This window comes from Capsicum annuum, chromosome 3 (genome assembly GCF_002878395.1).
Source record: "Capsicum annuum cultivar UCD-10X-F1 chromosome 3, UCD10Xv1.1, whole genome shotgun sequence".
Lineage (NCBI taxonomy): Eukaryota > Viridiplantae > Streptophyta > Magnoliopsida > Solanales > Solanaceae > Capsicum > Capsicum annuum.
This window is the reverse complement of record NC_061113.1, coordinates 235375774-235392054: the sequence shown is the minus strand read 5'-3', so window position 1 is coordinate 235392054 and position 16281 is coordinate 235375774. Positions and strand designations below refer to the sequence as shown.

Here is a 16281-nt window from a genome sequence, read left to right as displayed (position 1 = left end):
CTTGGAGTAATTGGTAAAGTTGTTGCCATATGACCAGAAGGTCACGGGTTTAAGCCTTGGAAACAGCCTCTAACAGAAATGCAAGGTAAGGCTGCGTACGATATACTCTTGTGGTGGAGTCCTTCTCCGGACACCGCATATAGTGATAGCTTTAGTGCACCGGGTTGTCCTATCAAAAATCACCTTCGTTTCCTATCCAATACATCCAGTTGCTGGACTATTTTGTGACTATCCAAACTCAAGGTTATTATTTTGTATACTACCACACCCAAAAAAAAAAGGGTTACTAATTTTTTGTATAAACCAAAAAAAAATAATTTAGGGATTTGAAATTGAGAAAAAAAATTGAATTGGATTTCTTGTCTCTCACCGTCTAAGCACACACACTCTCATTCTCTCTCTATTCTCTATGATTCTTGCTTTATGATTCTTTGTTCTGAGTTAATTCTTGTTAGGAACCCTAATTTGGTCTAGTATTCCTATCAATTTGATTGAATTGTAACATACTTAAGAGAGAATTATCATAAAGTAAATTACTTTCAGGAGGACAAAAACAAGAATTTCCAAAAATAAAGTGATTTTTTTCTTCTTAATTGAGTGTCTTTGTCATCAGTTTTGTCAGTGAGCCTCTTTCCCATTTTCTCTGCGCGTTTAAATTTTAACCATATTTTTCATAGGGGTGAAATCTTCAGATAATTGAGCTCCACGGAATTTTATGTGAAATGTTTTAGATGTCTATTTTCTTGATAATCACATCAAAATTACTAGTATAAAAAGAATAAATAAGCAGCATTATACTGAAGTAGGGGTAATAAAGTAACTAGATTTGGCAGCTACATGGAGGATGACAATAAGACCACCTACAAATGCAAGGTACTCTTACTCTTCTTGTTCAATTTCATTTTCTTAATCTTCTTTATTTGACAAAAAAATTGTTGCAGAATTATTTGTTGTTGATAAAGTTGCAATCTTTTTTGTTGGTTGGATAACCGTGTTGTCCGGGCCATCTTTTGCTAACCTCAACTAAATCCATAAAGTTGGAATCTTGTAGAACCCCTACCCATTTCATTGGAGCAAGGGCTATATTATTCAAGTTTAAGTTTTCTCGTTGTTGAATCTACTATTTTAATTAAAATCAACCAATAAAGTTGCAATCATTGTTATTATTATTATTTTGTTGTTGTTGTGGGGGGGGGGGGGGTTAATCGTTGTGTCCGGGCCAGCTTTTGCGCACCTCAACTAAATTCATAAAGTTGCAATCTTGTAGAACCCCCGCTCCTCAAACCAGTGTTTTCATTTGAGCAAGTGCTATATTAGTCAAGTTTAAGTTTTCTTCTTGTTGAATCTACTTATTTAATTAAAATCAACTATCGGCGTTGTATTCAATGTGTTTTTGGCCACTCCTTGTTATGCTCTTGGCAAGGGATTTGTGAAAAGGTTAACCTTTCGCATTTATGGTAGAGCTAGTAAGAGGGAGGAGGGTTCGATGTCGAAAAATTATACTGTCCAAATGGACAAAAATGGGTTTATAAATTGTAGAATCCTCTGTCGTATGGGAATATTCTAATGTGGAGGAAAAGGAGATTCGAAAGTTGTTTCAGGTTTCAAGTTCAAATCTCAACTATGGGTCTGAGACATTCTAGTGTTTTGTAAATCCCTTTATATATATTTCTGGCTTAGTGGCTGTGTTCCTACTCTTAACCGAAACGGAAACGTATGGTAGTATTTGTGTGATAAGGTTTCCTCTGAAAAATCATTGACAGTTTTATTGGTGGCTAAGATTTGAGTTGCGTCGGGTTTTTCTTGTTCATCCTTTAATATGACTGGCATATAGGAACTATCATATCTAATCCCTGTTAAGGATTATAGATTGTCGTATGTTTTCCTAATTTTACTTGATGATCTCATGACCATATACCTCTTGTTTGTTTAAAGGATTACTACAAGGTTCTTGAAGTGGAATATGATGCATCCGATGAGAAGATCAGATTAAACTATAGGAAACTTGCACTGGTTAGTCATCCATATTTCATCGAGCAGCACCTGCTACAGCTCCTCTATTTTTGCGTCCTCTCTCTTTGTTCCAGCATTCATTTATTTATGTCAGCGTGTTCCTGACTGCAGTCACGTTGATTGACATGCGCAGAAGTGGCATCCCGACAAACACAAGTGTAATGATGCAGCAACCACTAAATTTCAAGAGATTAATGAAGCTTATTCGGGTAGTTACTTTAGTTTTGGGCTTAATAATTTCATATATCCCCTTGCAGCGTGATGTTGATTATTGCTACTGCCTGCATGATTTAGCTAGAACTTAATCTGATCACCCTTAACACCATGTAATGTCTTTTTTTGCTTATCTGTTGAGAGAAACAATGGTTTATATGTTGTTTGCTCGAAGTAGCTTTATATTGAATGAATTGTCAGAATCAAATTCTCCTAACAAATTTTTCATGGTCTATCAATCTTTATGTTGAGTTCTGATCCTTAATTCGATCTGCTTACCAATTTTTAGATTAGAAACTTGTTAGTCTTGAGTCTACTTCCTTTTCTTTTTACTTGTTGCACAATGTTTTTTGAAATTTTAGACAGAAAGGATCCTGGAGTCCTATGTGGAGCATAACAATGTATAGTTAATGGGAGATTATTCACCGCTGACACTATGCAGTCACTAATAGCTCCAATTTACATTCATTGCAGTGTTAAGTGATCCTCATAAGAGACTTGACTATGATCTAAATGGAAACTATGAGATAAATAATTATACTTTGCCAGTAAGGACTTTTCACATTTCCATCATGTTAATTCCGTTGTTTCAGTTGTGACGCTTTGACACTGCATTCTGACTATTTGAAGTTCTGATGCAGGAATATCTAGCAAGATTCAAAGGGATGATACTTACCTGTAATGGGCTTGGCATAAGTCAAGATTCAGTCTGGTGAGTGTTTGGTTCAGTTTACTAAATTGAATTGTTCAATTGGCTCTGAACAATCTGCTGGCCCTGAAGTAAAAGAAACATGGAGAGATTTTTGAAGGACCGGATTCGTTTATACTCTGATTAATTTTTTCTTTCCTTATAAAAATACAATATTACCATTTTTCTTTAGGGGATTGGGGAATGGATATTAGATGGTCAGTGTGGAATTTAGCAGTTAATTATTATCTTCATATGCTGCTTTCAATTATCATAAGGTGTTCTGGACCTCTGGTATCCTAAAATTGTCTGTTAAGTTGGGTGAAGATTCTGAGGGTGGAACAACACACACACACGTTAACAAACTAATTCTTCCTTATCTTCCTATGTGTAATCCTTGTTTTGTTTCGTATGGCAAGTATTCATATACATTAAAGAGATTTATTATCTCCGTGGAAAAGTCGTCCATATAGAAGACCACATTATCTCGGACTTATTAGATATGTCTTTTGGTGGCCGTTATTATAGTAAAAGTGTTTCCTAAATAGGAACTTGAAAAAGTTAGCGATGACTTCTGCAAAATGAGCATTTGACTGGCTTATGCTCTTTTGTTTGGATTAAGTTGCTTGCTTCATCCAAAAAAGATTAATTTATTGTATGTTTAATGTACTGCATGTATAAATATGAGCTCATTGAGCATTGTTCTGCACAAGACATCTTGTGATAAAGCCTAAATTTAGTGTTGATTTATGATGTAGCATATCAAGCAGCAACTTATTTGGATAAAAGTTGAGCATTTGACTGACTTTTGATGCTCTTTTGTTTGGAAAAAAGTTGAGCATTTTACTGGTTTTTGATGCTCTTTTGTTTGGATAAAAGTTGCTTGCTGCTTGTATTTCTGAAAGATAACTTAAAGTATGTTTAAGTTTGCATATCAAATTTAAAGTATGTTTGAAAGACTACTTAAATTTGACTGGTTTTTGATGCTCTTGTGTTTGGATTAAAGTTGCTTGCTTCTTGTATTTCTGAAAGATAACTTAAAAGTATGTTTGAAAGATAATTTAATTTTCCTGATCTACCGCAACTTTGCTGTAGATTTCCTGATCCATTAACTTAATTTTCCTGATCTACGGCAACTTTGCTGTAGATTTCCTGATCCATTAAAATGAAATGAGAATCGATGCTAATCCTTTAGTACGTTTGTCAACACTCTAATAGTGAATTAACCATGCAGGTCAGAGCAATTAACAGATTTTAACAAGTTGATGGACAAATGAAAGAGGGTGGTCATCTTTTTTTCTCGTTTCCACACTCATCGCCTTTCGAATGGTACCTCGCTTACCCCTCCCAGATGTTTATGGTTGTAACCTCGTGTTATTGACGAGATAAATGTCTGAAAGTTGAATATTCGATATTCATAATCTCGCTCGATGGTTTTCCAGAGCAACCATGTTGTATGTAACTGAGTATGTAACTGACAGGATATCTATACCTAATATATCTATGCAATTCGAGTCAATTTTCACAGTAATCATGTTTTGGTATTTACTGAATTCCCTCTAGACCTCTTGTAAAATGTAGTTTCTGAAACAACTTTTACTGGAAGATGACATTGCTAGCTTCTTTCCATCCTCAAGTTTGTATCAATTCACATGTAATATTAAAGATTGAATCTCACTGAACTTGACATTTCAACCAAAGTTGATGCCTGAAGCTACTTTTATTATATAGAAAGTCTCATCTTTTTTCTTCTTTTCTCACAGATAATATGCATTCTGCTTCAGCCACTCGAATTATCGATATTCCAGTTTGGTTTCAATTTTTTTTTTTTGGTAAATATACATATTATATACCTCAGTCACCTGTACACTCCATAATGCCAAGGATAACAGTTCAATCTCTGCATATATCTCTCAAATCTAGGGACATAGCAAGTACGTGCATCGGTGCATGCACCTCCTCGATGATGGCTCGAATCAACACTTGTTTTGGTCCCTTATTGTCTTGGAATACTCTGGAGTTTCTTTCCAGCCACAAATGGTACGCTGCAGCTGCTACGGTCATCTTGTATACACCTGCACCAGCACTATGACCCCTGCAATGTTGGACTGCCCATCTGCCTTCATCTCTCCAGCTCGTGCATCGTGGATGTACACCTTGCCATTGTAGCAATGCATTCCACACTTCTGCTGCAACTCCACACTGAAAAGAAGATGTTGAATGTTCTCACCTGGTTGTTGACATAGTCCACACTTCTGATCACTTAAAATGCCCCATCTGCTTAGCCTTTCTTTAGTAGCTAGCTTCTCTAGAATGCCCAGTCTGAGCACAAATATCCACTTTGGAGAACCATGATTATTGCAAACCAACTTCCTACCAACTAACTATTTTATATTTTCAAATTTCGATTTATTTATTCTTGAAGCTTTTACTCTGTCAAGCTCAACATTATATTTTTTATTCTAACCCTTTACTCTTAACTAAAAACAGCCACAAAAGCCAAATTGGTTCTACAGTACTTTATTGGAAATGAGGTTAGTACTTGCAAGATGAAGTACCAACAAAATGACACTTCTTGTCTTCAGGGAAGGGGAAGATATTCATGCAATGTCAACTCACTGACGTTTGCTCAAATAATGTATTTATTTTTTAAAATAATTATCAGATATGTATGTGTCTTAAAGTTAATATCAAGTATTAGCACTTAAAAGTAATTGTTTTAAAATACTGACCTGTCCACTATTAACTTAACACACGTATTAAGAAATAATAAATAATAAGAATACTTTTACAATCATCTTTTGAATATAATGAATTTAATGTCTTGTGAAATGCATTGAGTGATGATTAGTATCACTCCTGAACTTGTCCGCCTTTTGTAAAAAGACACTTAAACTATGCGGGCGTCCCATTACCCCACAAAACTAGTTAATACTATTAAAATTAATCCCTTTTAACTCATTTTCAGCCTAGTTATTTTAACACACAAGAGTAGACGCGTGGGGAAGGGGGTGGGGAATATTATTGCACCGGCAAATTAAAAAATGTCACGTGTAATTAAAAAAATGTTTTCACTTTTTTTTTTCTATTTTACTATTTTTTTCTTTCTTTTCTATTTTTTCTTTTGTTTCTTCTTCATCAATGGAAACTTATTTTTCACTTTCTCTTCCTCTCCATTAATGCTATGATGGTGGATATTATCGTGGTTGATGTTTATTTTTTGATAAAAATGATAAAGAGATTTATAAAAAAGGTAAAAAAGAGATGATATGCTAGCCACCATTGTTTCTTGATCCGGTGTACTCGCTGTGATTCGGCACCCATTTTGGCGTTGGTCCCCACCATCAACCCCGCTGTAGCTTCGTCGGCTGCCAAAGACAGTAGCTCGCTGGAGTTTTTGCGATAGAATCGGTTAAAATTCCTTGGGGAGGCACGTTTGCTCGCGAACAAACTCCAATGACGTAATCGCCACAAATCTCGTCGGAATTTGATCGACGTTTTAGCGATTTTGCTTTGCCATTGACAATTATCTATTTATCTAATGAATAAAAAGAGAAAAATTTTAAAAATATTTTTTTAATTAATTAACACATGACAATTAATAATTGGTGGGTATTTATCACTTGTTTATAAAAACTGAAATTGATTATGAAATGATGTAATAATATCAATTCGCAACCGTTTATATGTTTTGCTTACAAATAGAGATAACGTACCGTACATATCTTCTGCTTTTTTTAAGTTGCCATTTTACAGACATTGCTGACCAGATTTTTGAGTGTTGTAGAAAATTCTATAACTTTCAAGTCACTATGACTTAATTAGTGTCTAATTTATTAGTTTTAACTTTTTAAGTATTACTTTCTTCATTTCTTTTTAGTTACTCTATTTAGATTATGTTGTATTTTTTTTAAGTGTTTTCTTAATTTTTTAAGAATTATTTAATTAAAATCTTCCTATTATATTCTTGTTAAATTGTCAAGATCATTAATTAAAAAGAAATTAGAGGTTGTGTCCAACCTAAATTTAATTAGGAATATAATAGTGAAAATACTTTAAATTTTATAGGAGTAAAAAATTTATCAAGAAATGTGCCTAATCTAAATAGATCACAACAAACTTCCCTGCTATAATAACTTTGGCTACCATTTTTTATTATAAATTCAATAGTTGGATAAGAAAAAAGTTTTAAAAAAATTGCCAAGCACAATTATATTTTGGGTTGCCAATACGCAATACATATATACACGTGGATACAACTCTTTTACGTATTTTAGTTAATACATCTTATATTCGTCGAATACAACTGATACTTATTGCTTGAATATAGCTCTTCTCTTGACATCCGCAATCGCTTGATACAACACTTCCACATGATATAATAACTGTAACTTATATTTTATAAAATACGTAAATTATATATGTGTTTCGTAATTATAATCTAAACTATAGTTAGTTATCAAAATTCATATTGTCGATTTCAATTTAGGTAATATCGAGGCAAATTGTTGTTGTTGGCGATGCAAAATGTGTGGATTGTACTGTTTCTTCTGTATTTATTTTATTTAAACAAAATAAAGTATTCCTTTTCTTTTTTTAATTACTAATATTCATGAAAATAAATACAAAAATGTCATCATCAATTAAGCGTCAAGCCTAAACTGAATTAGTCTCACGGCTGCCGGCTGTGGGTTCGATTCCCAACTCTGGTGAATGGAGAAAACTCTGTCGCTAGTTCTCAACCACTTAGTGCGCTGACAGTGGAACGGAGGATTAGTCTCACGACTGTCGGCTATGAGGATACCTTGGGAAACCAAAAAAAATATTATATATATTTGTTTGACCTTTTGCTTTAATTTGATTCTCCTTGAATCTGTTGCACTATGTGTGATGCAGCACGATTCAAAATCAGATTTTTCAATAATTATATAAAATGATGAAATTTTCTGTAATATAAACTTTAAACTGTTGAGATTTATATTGTTTGTTTTAAATAAGAAGGTTTACAGTTTTACCTGTCAGAGTTGGTGCCTGTTGAATATTTCAAACTTCATTTCCTCTTTTAAAAATTTGCTCCCTCTTGTGTACGCTATTATGGCATTGGTTTGGTGTTTAATCTATGAATTCACGTCAACTTAAATTGACATAGTATCTTATAGTATAGTATGTATTAAGAAATTCACTATATATATTTGTGTTGTTGACCGAGTTATTATATATTGAGATTCTCGTAAGAATTTATAAACTTCAAATCTTGAATCTAGTTGTCATACCGATTCTCAAATGAACTATGTCATACAGTCAAGGGAGGAGGCGAGCGTGAGCTAGGAGGCAAGAGGAGGTTCATTTGAATCCCTATATCATAAAATTTTATTGTATATACAACGTGAATATTATTTCTATGCATATATATATATAGTTGACTTCATCGTATATTTTAATACATTATATTTCGAATCTCCTAAATAAAAGTTTTGATTTGTCACTGCATGTGAATGCTTCTATAAAAGTTCTAGAAACACTTACTAGATAAGAGCGTTGAACAAAAATCTCACTACTACTTTTTTTTCTCAATATAAATATCGCTATACAAAAATTACGTTGATTAAGAAATCAACAAATTTGAACACTTTTGGTCATAAGCAAGCAAACGGTTAAGAATGGATGTTCATACTCCCTCCGTTTCATAATAAATGAATTATTGAATTTTGACACACATATTAAGGAAAAAACATTAAAGATATAGTTTTAATACAACTTTTCATTTTTACCAAAAGAAAAAATTGACCTTGTAATATCTTTTCAAAAGTTAATTGTTGTCAAATCATAAGGGCAAATTTGAAAAAAAAAATTAATAAACATCAATAAATACTTCAACAATTCACTTATTCCGAAACGGAGGGAGTATTAAATTATTCGCCATCACACATCTTAGAGAAAAGGTTGCATCATCTCATACTGAAAATTAATTATATAAATATATTAAAGAATAGTGATTGACTGACAAAAATTAAAAGAATCAGAGAGTTAGTAAACAAATAAACAAACAGAAAAATAACATACATATGAAGAGGCAGACCACTATGAGGTTAAAGTAATGAAGGTTTAGCATTTTTGTATATATTCGATCATTATTTGGCTCTTGAGATAATTAAGAGTCACACAGGTGATTAATTAAGATGCTTCAAGTATAATTAAAACTTTAAAAACCATAGAATAACTCGTCTATGTACTCCCAAAGCATAGGAGGTTTTAAACCTCAATTAAGAGAGTTAAAAACTAGGTGGACAAAGCCAAAAAATATATATATATATATGTATGACGGAATTCTTTTAAGGAAAAATTACAGAAACTAGCATCCTTAAAATTATAATTACAATAAATAGCAACACTTTTTCAAAATTACAACTTATAGCAAAAGTAGCAATATTTTACCCACTTCGTAGTAATAGAAGAATATGTATTTTTCAGTTGTGCATATGTATTTATGAGTAATATATATATATATTTGTATATGTATTTATATAGAAACATTTTACTTAAATACAAATACAATTTGCTATTTTTCATAATTATGAAACTGTTGCTATAAAAGTTATAATTAAGGCCACAGAGTTGCTATTTCTGAAATTTTCCCTTCTTTTAATTATAAGAATTCAAAATTTACTTGACTCGATTAATTCAGATTCAATACTTGTCTGATTCCACTAATTATTATTCAGAATTTGTTAAACTCATTCAACACTTGATCTTATTAATTTGGATTCTTTTCTAATAATTGTTGTTCAATCCATCCTCGAAAATGAGAGGAATCTTAGAAATTTACATTGCCTTTTACAGCTTGAAATTCTTATTATATCGAATAATTATATTGGACAATGATCTTTTATTCTTAATTAAAATATTATCAAATTTTTTTTTCTCGTTTGACACCTGTTTTAGATTCATAAAACCAGGACATTAACAAGTTTGAGACATTCTAGGGTACAGTTTGGTTGTATAAAGTAGTGAATTATAGAAATTTGAACAGAGCAACATGAATAATTTCTGATTAATCACGATATAAAGGTTAGATTGAAAAACATATTGTACCATAAATAATGTATTAACTCTAGTATTATTAGAAGCTATTCTAGCTTCTCATTCAAAAAGATATTAAGCTAGTTTGCTCATATATTTTGAATTAGATTTTTAAAATTTCTGTTTGACTAATAAATTTAATCAGATTTTAAAAATCTATTATTGTCAAGTTTTAAGAAATTGGTCATTCATAAAATTTCAATTATTTTCTGAATAAAAAAGTATTCAAATAAATGACAGCAATTCTTCCTCCGAATTAATACTCCCACCGTCTAACTTATGCGACACTTACGTGACATAGTTAAAATTTCGTAAATTTTGATTCTGAAGTTAGATACATAAGCTTATAACTTTTTTAAAAATAAAATTTATATATTTGAAAATTATGAAAAAATATATTATAAATAATAATAATTAATAATTTAAAATATTTAATGTTCATATAAAGAAATATCATCAAGAAAATTGGTTAACTGTCAAAATTCAAACAGGATTCACATAAATTGGGATAGTGGGAGCTATACTACATTTTCCAATTAACTGGAATGGAGATTCAAATGATTGACAAATATAGAAAACCATAAAATATTGTTAATAAATTGTCTTTTCATGTGCAGCAAATGAACCCAATAATAGTACAAATTAGATCAAATCATTTGCTTTTGCAATATTTGCAGTAAGACAGACAAACAAATCTGTCACACCTTCAGTATCATCAACATCTATGATCTAACAAACTGATTAACAACACCAACATATAACATAAGATAATATATTAACCCTTTAATTAATTGTAACAAACTTCTTCCTAATCAAAATTTTTCAATGATTAACAACATCAATTGGAACAGGAGCAGCAGGAAGATGTTTGTTACAATGACAAGAATTAGGATTATTATTATCTTTTTGATCTGACGATGACGCTATGAAGATTCCAATTTGCTCCAAAAATGTCAAATGTTGTGGCCGTTCCTTACGTTTTACGTACCCTTTCGCTTCTTTTTCAGTATAACATTTGTACCCTTTTTGTCCATTTCTCTTCCACAACGCCTCTGCATAATTTTCATGTGCGTAATACGCCTCCGCCGCCACTTCATCGGGCCGGGCCTGATCCAGGGCCCGAACTCTGATCGGGAGCCTTTGGTAATGGGCTTTTGTAACTCCTTCCAATTCATCCATTCGTATCAACCCACGTGACGAGACGGCGTACAGCTCGCCACGCACGTGCTCGCCGGAGCCGGGGAAATTGAGGAGGAAGGGAACCCTGTAGGGCCCGCAAACAAGAGGGAGACGATCGACGGTTTGGTAAACGCCGAGGAAAGAAGCGTCGCCGGCGGCGATCATGTCTTGTAAGAGAACGTGATTTGAAAATCCTCTTTTGAGTGTTCCATATGTGAAAATAATTGTGTTTTTTTCTGACCCTTCAGTCCCCATTGTTTCAAATAATTCTATCAAAAATTGAAAGGCAAAGAGGAGAGGAAAGGAGAAAAAAATTACAGAGGAAGATGAGAGGAAATTGAGGAGGAATGTTTGGTTGTGGAGAATATAAAGAGCAAAGAAAAAAGGCCCACTAGAAGTGAAAAAAGGATTTTTAAATATGAATATAATAGAATACAATACAAAACAAAAAAAACAAAAAGGGGGGCTTTGAAATTCTCTTCACCATCTATGGTGTGCAAACCACCACCAAATACCCATGTGATGAAGATCTTTAAATAAAAACAAAATTGGGTGATTGTAAAGATATTTGGGGGAGTGGGAGTGCTGACAAAGATCATGGGGGAATTGAGAATTTCAAGGTGGAGGAGAGTCCCAACAATATCAAATTCTACGTACCATTAATGATTTGTTATGATATTCATTTTATTTTCCGTTGTTTGTTCTTGTTGATTTGATGTAATTGTAGAGTCGTCATTACCGATTGGGCCGTTATGCCAGCCCAACTCGTCTATTTAAAAACAAAGATTTTTAGCTCGGTTTGAATAAGTTTGTGACTTGTAGGGCTTGGGCAATGTGGGTTGGGCCAGCTATAAGTCAAATACATATAATTATTTAAATTGTTTATTAATATTTTTATTCTAAAAATTACACAAATACACAACTTATGTTTTTAATATTACAAAAAATCTCAACTCTCTAAACATATTACAAAAATCTCAATATATACACAGAATGTTATGTATATGTTGGCTATGTTATGTATATTAATAGGAAGAGAGAATAAAGTAATTAAAAAAGTGGGAGAGAGTGTAATTACTTTCAAAAGAGTTAATTGGTATTTATGTTATTTATTTGATTCAAAGGATATCATGTCAAAAGTTCTTTAATTTCGCTATTAAGAGTATTTTTTAATGTGTTGGAGACTTGATTAACAAGTATTAACGCTATATAATATTATCTAATACTATTAACATTCTAAAATTAGATTATAAAATGTTATTTTTTAAAAAGTGGTTGGCCCGTGATGCCAACAGCCTACAGAGTAATGGTGTGGGTTTGGTGTTTTTTGGTTCATCATTTTGATGAGCTAACCTGGCCTGACCCGTCAAACTCAAAGCCTGTGTGAGATAGCTCGAATGGGCTGAGTCAACCCGTATTAACAGCTCTATATAATAGTATTAATTTAAAATATATGTTATTAAATTAATGTATTTTAGAACTTTAAATTTAATTATATTATTTTTTTCAATTTTTTAATACTTACTAATAATAATTTTGAAAAGTAAAATGGAGACATTTTTGTAATCCAGAAGTAAAACGAATATAAATTCATGTCAAATTTAATATACTTCTCTGTTCCATTTTACTCGTCACAAATTAAAATTAAAATGACACACTTATAGAAATAAATAAATTAATAGTATACCTTTACGATATTATCCCTATGATATTATCCCTATTAATCATTGTGCCATGTTGTTTGAGTAAAGCTAAATTTCAATCTTAGTGGAGTAATTATTTTAACGATATCAAAGCATTTTAGTGGATAAAAAATATAGCAGTCTTTTATACTCTTATGGAGTAGTTCTTTTTTTTTTTTTAATTGAATTTCAACAACAATTAATTTTTAAATCAAAATACTCCATGTTAAAAATAATATCTCAAAGTTATTCATAAACTTTTTAAGAATAATATTTCAAATCAAACTACTCTATGTTATGGGAGTATATTTTTATGAATTAATGAATGGTTTAAATACTTTGTCAATTTCCACACAATTAATTTGACTTTTGAAGACTTTAAAAAATCTCGAAACATTTAAGGTTAATTAATTCAAAGCTACTAGAATAATCAATTAAGGGTATAATAGAAAAATAAAATCTTTATCTTATCTTAATTAATAAAAATGATAAATAAAAATAGATATTAAATTAAAAAAAATTAACAAGTAAAATGTATTTATTATTTTAATTTTTCTTTTTAACTATATATGTTCCTAAGAAAAATGCGACAAAACCGATAACCACTATAAGCAAAAAGTGATTCCATCCTAGCAGTTTAGCGTATTAATGTGATATGAAGGAATATAAATGATTTAAGAATGAATCGCGTAAAATGAAGGAATATATGATATGGACCAAGCCTTTTTCTTCTTTTTTGGACCATGTAATACGGAGATTATTAATTAATGGCAATAATTCAGGTGAAAATAGGCATTATTCACACCCTTACATATCAATTATTAATCTCAAATTACTGATCTACAGTGACTAAGGTTGCATTTGTTTTTTTTTTAAAAATTGAGACGTCTGAATCTGAATGTATATCTAAATGATTAAAATGATCTCTCGAGATCTGAAAATTGAATGATTAAGACTGTTTGTTTTTCAACATCTGAATATGCAAAAAATATTATTTGTATATATAATAAAATAAAAAATACAATTAAAATAAAAAACTAATTATATATCAGAAAAGTATGTAATTTAATACAACAAAATTATTATTTGATTAAAAAAAATTATGTTTGTTAGTGATAGTGGAGATGGTTTGTAATGGTGGTTGCAGTAACAATGATTGATGCTAGTGATTAGTAATGTTAGCGGTGATGGTTGTGATGGTTGGTATTGTACTGACTGTTATGATAGTGGCGGTTGATAGTGGTGGTGGTGGTTGTGATGTGACGTTGCTTGATGTTAGTAGTTGGAGGTGTTGATTGTGATGACTGAAAATGAGTGCATGATGGTTGACGATATGTTGATGCTAGTTGGAAATATTGTTAGTAGAGATAAACTGTAGCGATGATAGTGATTAAAGTGATGGTAGAGGTGACGTTACTAGTGACAATGGTGATGGTCGTCAGAGAAAGTGTAGAGGTTGTGATGTATTAGCGTCAGTTAGCGGGTTGTGATAGATGAGTTGAGCGATGGTAGGGATTGGGCGGCAATGGTTGATGATGGTGGTGCTATTGACGGCGGTGGTGGCGGTAAATATAATTGGAATAATAGAGGTAGTAGGTGTGGTAGCGGTTGATAATAGTGGTTGGTAACGATATTTGTTGTCGATGGTGAAAGTGGTTGGTGGTGGTTGACAATGATGGTGATGGCAGAGCTGGTGACTAATGATTATGAATAAATTGACAGTGAATATTATCCAACACCAGAATGCCTCTTTCGATCTATTGAGAGTTGATTCTAGATCTGAATGATTAAGACCTATTAAGAGCTAAAATCTTGATTAAAAACAAATGCATTTAATAATCCGAAGTTTGAACCATTCAAATTCAGACCTCCATTAAGCACAAACAAATAAGTCCTAAATAAACTCTTTCAATTGAGGGAAAACTAGATATAAAGAAAAATTACGTGACTTAGAAAATATAAGCCCTTAATTATTTAATTTAACTTAAATTTTAATTAATTGCAATTCACAATCTCTCTTGTCAATTAAATGCTATCCATAATTTCTATTCTTCTTCCCTCTCTAGCCTCTCTTCTCCCTCTCTTCCGATCTTGCTCGCTTCCCTCTCTCTGGCTGCCTCTCAGATCTCTCTCCCTGTCTTTCACTTTCCGTTTTTAGGTACTTTGCATTCTGTTTTCATGTATTTGCATTTTGTATTTCATTTTCAAGTTCTTGTATGTATTTTATATTCTTTGCCAATATGTATTATATTTTATGTGATTTTGATATAACATGTGCTCATCAGTATAAATTCAACTATTCAAATATAAATGATACATTTATCTCAAACAATACATTTTTATTTATATATGATTGATTCAAGCAAATAAATAATATATATATTTGTTAATATATAAATATAAATGATAAATTTGATACATATGTGAGAGAGATAAAATATATAAAAAAAAGTCTATATTTGCTAATATACTTAAATTTGTTAATACAAATACTGTAATATAATATGCATCCAATTATAAAATATGCTAGAGTTTGTAATTTTGCAAAGTGCAGCTGCTTGCTGCCTATTTCTTCAATAATGCAGCTATTTTCTGAAAGTTTTCCTTTTATTATTGGGTGGCTTAATATATACTTCCTTCATTTTATTTTATGTGTTATTATTTTTTTAGTTCGTCCCAAAAAAATGTCATCTTTCCTTATTTAATAACTATTTAATGATATCATCCTCATTTTATTCTTAGTGAATCCCACTTTATAAGAAGAGAAAAGACATAATTTTACCCCTGAACTTGTCCGCTCAATTTATTTTACCACTTAAACAAAGTTTTTATTTATTTACCTCCCTTAACATCTTTAAAGTGTATTAGTTTCACCCCTAATGCTGACGTGAATAATTTATTTTTTTTTAAAATATATTTTTTACTTAAAAACTTAGATGGTCCCACTTTTTTTAATATATATAGAGAGAGAAACCCACCCCTTACCTCTCACCCCACCCGCCTTCTTCATTTTCTTCATACCGCCCCACCCCCTCACCCTCATCCCTCACCATCTTCGTCCTCTTCATATTTTCTGATGATGATGTGAAGTTGTACTTGAATTTTGAGCTTGATTGGTATGAATTTTGCTAGTTTAATTTTGTATTCATCATTATTGAACCTTGAAAAAGTTTGAAGATAAAAAAAAATGAGTTTGTCGAATTCATGACTGGTGTCCAAATTGATATTGGAATTTTCTGATGATGTTGTGAAGTTGTACTTGAAACTAGAGTTTGATTGGTATGAATTTTACTAGTTTAATTTTGTATCCACCATTATTGAAAAAGCTTGAAGACAATAAAAAAAATGAGTTTGTCGAATTCATGGTTGATGTCCAAATTGATTATCGAGTTTTTTGATAATGTTGTGAAGTTATACTTGAAATTT

General features: G+C 31.5%; 2 protein-coding genes across 4 annotated transcripts; one reads left to right on the top strand and one right to left on the bottom strand.

Moving 5' to 3' along the window:
• Positions 1 to 16: 16 nt before the first annotated feature.
• On the top strand, positions 17 to 5330 carry LOC107862912 (chaperone protein DnaJ). Of its 3 annotated transcripts, XR_007053722.1 has the most exons (8): positions 18 to 873; positions 1936 to 2013; positions 2147 to 2222; positions 2701 to 2774; positions 2868 to 2938; positions 4149 to 4243; positions 4678 to 4746; positions 4838 to 5330. XR_007053722.1 is itself a non-coding variant. In XM_016708625.2 (6 exons), exons 1-6 carry the CDS (start codon positions 838 to 840, stop codon positions 4189 to 4191), a joined length of 378 nt encoding a protein of 125 aa, XP_016564111.1. In that variant the 5' UTR covers positions 39 to 837; the 3' UTR covers positions 4192 to 4445. The 3 variants fall into 3 exon arrangements, 1 of the variants encoding a protein (XP_016564111.1); XR_007053723.1 differs by lacking the exon at positions 4678 to 4746 and having other exon boundaries at positions 17 to 873; XM_016708625.2 differs by lacking the exons at positions 4678 to 4746; positions 4838 to 5330 and having other exon boundaries at positions 39 to 873; positions 4149 to 4445.
• A 5225-nt stretch (positions 5331 to 10555) lies between these two features.
• On the bottom strand, positions 10556 to 11869 carry LOC107866072 (putative gamma-glutamylcyclotransferase At3g02910). The gene has a single exon (XM_016712253.2). It carries the CDS (start codon positions 11426 to 11428, stop codon positions 10817 to 10819), a length of 612 nt encoding a protein of 203 aa, XP_016567739.2. The 5' UTR covers positions 11429 to 11869; the 3' UTR covers positions 10556 to 10816.
• Between the last annotated feature and the right edge of the window lie 4412 nt (positions 11870 to 16281).

Coding starts and splice junctions, on each gene's coding strand:
- LOC107862912 (XM_016708625.2), top strand. CDS start 838: ATGGAGGATGACAATAAGACCACCTACAAATGCAAG. Junction 2,223..2,700: donor GATTAATGAAGCTTATTCGG/GTAGTTACTTTA, acceptor CATTCATTGCAG/TGTTAAGTGATCCTCATAAG. Junction 2,939..4,148: donor ATAAGTCAAGATTCAGTCTG/GTGAGTGTTTGG, acceptor TTAACCATGCAG/GTCAGAGCAATTAACAGATT.
- LOC107866072 (XM_016712253.2), bottom strand. CDS start 11,428: ATGGGGACTGAAGGGTCAGAAAAAAACACAATTATTTTCACATATGGA.